The 6,718-nt window shown below is 39.4% G+C and overlaps 1 protein-coding gene across 1 annotated transcript in view; it reads right to left on the bottom strand.

The window, feature by feature from the left end:
* LOC118369657 (synaptic vesicular amine transporter-like) overlaps positions 1–6,353 on the bottom strand; it is a 24,304-nt gene extending 17,951 nt beyond the window's left edge. Inside the window, exons 1-5 of the mRNA XM_035754212.2 lie at positions 6,272–6,353; positions 5,798–5,970; positions 2,314–2,674; positions 308–366; positions 96–179 (exon numbers count right to left, since the gene is read on the bottom strand). Of these exons, the coding sequence (XP_035610105.1) occupies positions 96–179; positions 308–366; positions 2,314–2,674; positions 5,798–5,930 (637 nt within the window). The 5' untranslated portion in view covers positions 5,931–5,970; positions 6,272–6,353. The remainder of the gene's footprint in view (positions 1–95; positions 180–307; positions 367–2,313; positions 2,675–5,797; positions 5,971–6,271) is intronic.
* Positions 6,354–6,718: the final 365 nt, after the last annotated feature.

Here is a 6,718-nt window from a genome sequence, read left to right as displayed (position 1 = left end):
TTCTGGAGAAATTGTATGTTCTTGCGCAGCTGTCTCAAAGTAAAGGTAATCCTGAAAGCGTCCATAAATGTCAGGGGTAAAGCCAAGGACCTTACCAGCCACAGAGGAGCAGGAGGAGCCCACACCCTGCATGGATCTGGCCAGAAACAGCAGAGTGTAGCTCGATGAGAAGGCAAACACTTAACAACAACGACGACAATAGAAATTCAGACAAAAGAAAACATCAATCATGAAAAAACATTGAAACACTGTGTGAGATCTGAAAACAGGTGTGGATGTGACAGGTGTGGATGTGGGTTATACTTACTGATGGTTGACAGGAACATAATACAGAACCCGGCAAACATGGGGATCTGGTATCCTATTCTGTAGGCACATAGAGACATCCCTTCTCAATACCGTTCTATGTAATACAATACAATATAAAACAAGACAACAATGACTACAGCTCATCTAACACTCGGCAGTCTAGTTGCAGCAGTCGGGCAGAAATAATCTTTGGCCCTGTACACACTCAGGTCAGGTTGTACAACTGATGTACAATGCGTTTGCCACAATGGTTGTGATACAACTGATATTTGTGTGATGCACAACTGAGAGTTGGTCTCCACAGAAATGTTTACACAACTGTTGTGTGGTGTCAATGCCTTGTAATTATTTTTGTGCAGGAAAAACTCTGTTGTATCACAATAAATTGCACATCAGTTGTTATACAACTTGAGTGTGTACTGCAGGCCTTGTTCCATGTAACTGACATGCATGACTTGCCTTGTGTTGTCCTTATCCAAGCCGAAGGTGACTAAGGGGAAATAATAGGATTCTATTGTTTGCTTCAATTACAGCATATTGTGGTGCCCAGTTGAGACGGTAAGTACTAGCCTTGATGCATTTGCCAATACTGAGCAGAGAGCACTGCTAGAGCTCACATCTTGACTGATTCCATACTTTACCCATGGGCGCATTCCATAAGAAAATACCTCACAGTAATGTCTCTGACACCTTGGTCTTTCAGAATGTGTGCTGACATACAGGTATGTCTATAAAATACTTGTTCTAGACTATAATCGATATTGAGCAATTTTAGAACACAGTAAGTAGTTCAAAACAATAACTACAAGTGCTTGTAAAGCCCTTACAAGCAGAGATCCTTACAGGGAAGCATAAATCCAACACAAATCACAAAACAGGAATTTAGCTATATGGGAGCAGGATGGATTACATCTAATTTACATAACAATTGGTCTCAAAATAGCAATATAATGTAATATAATGTATATAAATGTTATTCGTTTTTGATTTCCCTCCCTGTCACTTGAAAATAGTCTGTTACTGATCTTTCTTTCCATGAATACTGTGATTTGACTTAGATAAATACATAAATATGATTAAATAATGACCTTTGACTGAGTACCCAAACTCAGGATAAGCTTAGTCACCATTCAGCTCTGGGCTAGCAGGAAGCCACTGTGACCTGGCAGGCACCCACACTGCATGGGGCTATGCACTGAACTGGGAAGATACAATCACTGGTCCAGCTTGCCTGCCTGCTGTCATATCATTTTAGTGTAATTCAAAACTACTTGTTTTAATTATTAGTCAAATCAAGTCATAACTGTATGAAACAACCACTTTATACTCCCGGGTGGCGCAGCGATCTAAGGCACTGCATCTCAGTGCTAGAGGTGTCACTACAGACCCTGGTTTGATCCCGGGCTGTATCACAACCGGCTGTGATCGGGAGTCCCGTAGGGTGGCGTACAATTGGCCCAGCGTCGTCCGGGTTAGGCGAGGGTTAAGCCGTCATTGTAAAATAAGAATTTGTTCTTAACTGACTTGCCTAGTTAAATAAATAAAGGTTCAATAAAAATAAATGAGTGCCAGCAGTGAATAATTTTAAATGCTAAAACTTTTACATTTTTGTCATTTAGCAGACGCTCTTATCCAGAGCAACTTACAGGAGTAATTAGGGTTAAGTGACTTGCTCTAGGGCACACTGACGGATTTTTCACCTAGTCAGCATGGGCATTCAAACTACCAACATTCGCTTACTGGCCCAATGCACTGAACTGCTAGGCTACCTGCCGCCGCTCTTCATAAACAAGAGAAACATAAATAGACATGTCTTATGAAACCTGAATTATATGACTATACAGCTAAGCTAGTTGCCATGCAAACCAGTTCACAGCTGGCATTCAATTTAAGATAATCTAGAAATAAGCATAAAACTATTGAATTTGAAAAATAGTGAGTAACAGAAAACACACCAGTGGGGACATGGGGAAATGTGACGGTTAAAAGCTTTCATTCACCCACCTGTTGGTGAGAGGCCCAATGAAGGGGTTGGTGATGAGCTGTACAGTGGCCTTGGAGGCAAAGAGTAGTCCCACTTTCACATTCTCATTGAGCAGCTGGTCGTCTGCTTTGGGGCAGTCGGGCTGTGTGGAGTTGTGGGGTGTGAGAGCCGAGGTGGAAGAAGAGACCCCCTGCGTCTGACCCAAGGGTATGGGTGTGGAGTCCATTGGGTCCCCGCTGGTTACCCTGACAGAGTTGTCATAGAGGGACACGATGGTCTGGAAGGTTCCAGAAGGGGTGTGTGGGGAGGCCGTAGTGTGATTCTTGGCCATGTTGGCTGCTGCATCATCAATTGTGTATAGGTAGCTAGGGATGATGGGGACTACCAAGAAGAAAGGATCAGAAAAAGAGATGAGGTGGAGGGGGAAGGTTCTATTTACATTCTGATATAACTTCTCTCCAATAGACCCACCCACAATTTGAACACCGTCTGTCGGGAATATAATTTAGAAATGATTTCGTATTTATTTGATTTGTGTAGCGGATGGGACATTAGGACACACACTACATTTGTTTCAAAGGTTAGGAATAGACTGATTGGATTTGACTAATTTAGCTATAAATATGGCAGATAACACAATAATTGGCCCCATGAAGATGGTTTTAACCTATTACTTTCAAATTATTATGTTATGATCATGTTTTTATCATATTGTAACGATATGATTATTAGTGGGGCATGACCGTCCCAATATTTGAAACAGGACAATTTGACCCCCCCAATAATATACCATGATCAGTTTAATTGTTTGGATAAAAAACTCCCAATCTAAAGCACCTGGCTTTATGTGGTTTTGCACCAGAGTGCCCCTCTGCAGTAACTATTCAGCAGCCTGCACTAACCGCTCTCTCTCTTTCTCTTTGTTTACATGTTTCGAAAGTTTAAAATTAGTAAAACTTCATGAACATTTCATAGATGTATCCCTATGTTGTTGTGTAACTAGCAAACTAATGGTGATGAGATAATAGTGTGTAAAAATAGTTGTATACAAGTTATACGGATGCATGCAATGTTAGGTTGGCTATTGTAGCTAGGCTAACGTAAGCTAAATTAGCTAGCTACGCTAGCACCAAAGCTAGCACAGTATCTGGATCTTTTCAACTGCAGTTTCCGATGAGCAGCACTCAGTAAGTCAGTGTTCACCTTTGTGAAAAAGTAGATAGTGCCTTTAATGGAGGTGCCAAAACCAAAGAGGATAAAAGTGCTGTACATTAGTTTATTTTTGGGAGTGCAAAAGACTATGTAAATGAATAACTGGCGACAGCTAGCTAGCTAGCTAACTACACTGTACAATTCCTAATAGACTGGTGCCCAAGTGCTATAACAAATGTTGTTGCCCACATTCTGATTTAATTTGGTTGTCATGGCAGGGGTCAGAGACAGGTAGTATAGAGAGAGGGGGAGAGAGAGCACCGCCCATGTTGAGGCAGGGAGAGGACGAACAGGTCATCAGATTGAACCATGTTGATGTCTGTCATATCCACCTGGAAAAGCTGGATACCATAGATAGGAAAACAATCTGCGTGCAGTGACATGCATAAAAAGGTATTTGGTGCATTTAAGTGAATTGAGACTAAAGATCTGACCCCTCTCTGTACCACTATATGCCCACCTTTGTATAAGGTTGCAACCGGTTATTGACTGTTTTTGAATGTGTTTGTTTTTTACGTGATGCTGAATGACAATGAGTTGTTGCTATGTATTTTTGAAGCCTATTGCTTGAGCATGAGGCCATACTGATTGGGATATTTTGAAGTCTATTTTCTAAGCATGATGGCATACTCATTCATTTATTTTGAAGTCTATTGCTATAACATTTTATTCCTTATTGAGGAGTTATATTTTGACTGTCACTGAATTATTGTATGAAATAATATTGCAATAAAATAGTGTAACCAAGTGAGACGTTTCTGTATTCAGATGGCCTCGACTCGTTTTAAGTGAATGCAGTATGGGAAATGAGTTATTCAAGACCATGTACTAGCCAACCGTGGTGAAGGATACACAAATAGATTCATGGGTTTTTACATTTAAATGTAGTTAAAGAAGGGTTGTGGTGGTGACTTTCTGAACTGTTAAGAGTAACAACACAGTTAGAAGTAATATTGGTATTTCAGTTTGATTGATGTATATTGACTAAATTATCAGGACATTTTGGATGTATTTTCCCTAAGAAATTGATGAGAAACAACCCTTTCACAGCTATGTTTTATATCTTGAGGGGCATTCCCCCAGACCCACCTTGAGGGGTGTTGCCACCGGGAACCCATTGACCTAATATGCAACACAAAGTTATGCCCTTGCTGTATATAGATTTGCCTCCAATCACATATAGGCATATACAGCTAACTACTCTGGAGTGATTTCTGACAGCCATATTCTGACATTCTTCCAATGCGCACCTGTATCCAATGCTCAATGGACATGTCCGGGAGACCTGACCAGCGTTGAGGGTGTAATCTCGCGCGAAATAACAGCATTTACGCACACATATTTGTCATCTATAATCTATCGGATACGACTGGGAGATTCATTAGCAATGGCAGTTTTGATGCTTTCAGGTAAATCAAGTGAACTAGGGACATTGGAACCAAAAACATATCTGTAGCGGGTACACCATCCCGGTCCACCAGATTTGATTGAATAATTACTCTGTACTTGGCTTCGTGAAAGGCAATATACATTATGTTAAATTATGAACAATTCATCTCCTTGTGAAGCTTCACACTATAGGCTACAGCGTTTGAAAATTCCCTAAGGTTGTAAGCAATTTGACGCAATCTGATAACATGACTAATCATAATGGACAGATTAAACGTTTAAGGAACAACAATGTTGCACATTGGCCGCCTACTAATATGTTATTATGGGTATAATAGCATTTTAATTCAGAATCTGTTTGATTTATGAAATATTTGATGCATTCATTCTTACTCATTGTCATATCTAATATTGGATATCGGATGACAAACCAATCAATGTCTATCTTATTTGAATTACATTAAATGATATGACCAGGTCTATGCACAGGTAAGAACTGAAGTAGCTAGTGTCTAATTTCGTATATTATTACAAAGCTTCAGGCAAGGCTAAATTATGAGCAAATCATAGACTTTAGACTAGCCTAGTTTATTTCTTTTTTTTTTATTGGAAAGCAATAGCCAGGACGCTGACATGAATAACTTTTGTTCCACACCCAAAAAATGTTTTTTAACTACTCGAAACAAAGAGGAGAATACTACCTTCTTAAAATGGAAATAACAAAACATTGCATAGTTCAAAATAATATATGTTATGTGTCCAAATTGTTTATGGGTTATTTAGGCTAGCAACGGACTCGAATTGGTTTTAGAAATGCATTTTTATGCGAACTTCAACGGGTGAAATAACAGTTGACGCAACAGGTAAGCAGTGTGAAAATGCTTTATCCAAAGTTGAACCTACCGACCACCGTTAGAAGCATATTGTCCAGCAGCAAGGCGATGAAAACGATGACCAGGATCAACTTCCTCGATTGTCTTTCCTCTCTCATCCATGACAATAAATTAAATTCTCTCAGTGTGTCTAATCTTCCCATTTTTAGAGTCCACAAAGGAGCAAGTGAAAAAATATTCGGTCTGAAAAGAACAAACGTTATGGAAACCAGAGAGTGACAGTCTGGAAACCAAAAATGTAGGCTACCATAGTATAGAAGCCTAATTGCAAATTACGCACGTTAAAATGTCAAATAAATAAATGTTAATTTTGTATAAATTGTATAGATTTCACACAAGGCAATGTAAAATGCTCTTATACAGAGTGGCAGAAACTAATATACATTGCTTATGTGCCAGTGGAATAAAGTAGAAATTGGGACATCTGCTTCAAAAGATCGTGACCTGAAATGTGTTAAAAGTGCCATAATGGTTGAAATCTTACCTTAGATGCACATTAGCAAAAATCCCTTTGCGGCCGCAAATCCGAAAGGAACGATAGATGCAGGGCGTTTTAGTTACTTGAATGCTCCTTGACGTCATGCAACCTTTATCATGAACATCCTCACATACAGCATCACAGTGAGGGATACGCACAAGCAAATAACATTGAAGACAAAGTCGAAATCGTGAGACAATGTGGTAGTCGGGGTTTTGATGATGTGCATACTATGAAATTAACAAAATTGCATGTTACTTAAAGTTTTTAGTTACTTACACTGCTCAGGGTTATCATTATCATTTTGAAACCAACTACAGTTTAACAGAGTAACAAACAGTATGATACTGACAATCTAGCATTTTGTTGACTATGTAAGTCAAATGCGGTTAATTCATTATCATACATAAGCAATAGCCTATATGTGTGCAATAGGTGTGTGTGTGTGTGCGT

Source organism: Oncorhynchus keta, chromosome 36 (genome assembly GCF_023373465.1).
Source record: "Oncorhynchus keta strain PuntledgeMale-10-30-2019 chromosome 36, Oket_V2, whole genome shotgun sequence".
Lineage (NCBI taxonomy): Eukaryota > Metazoa > Chordata > Actinopteri > Salmoniformes > Salmonidae > Oncorhynchus > Oncorhynchus keta.
Note: the sequence above shows the minus strand (reverse complement) of the source record. Positions and strands in the feature narration are given on the sequence as shown.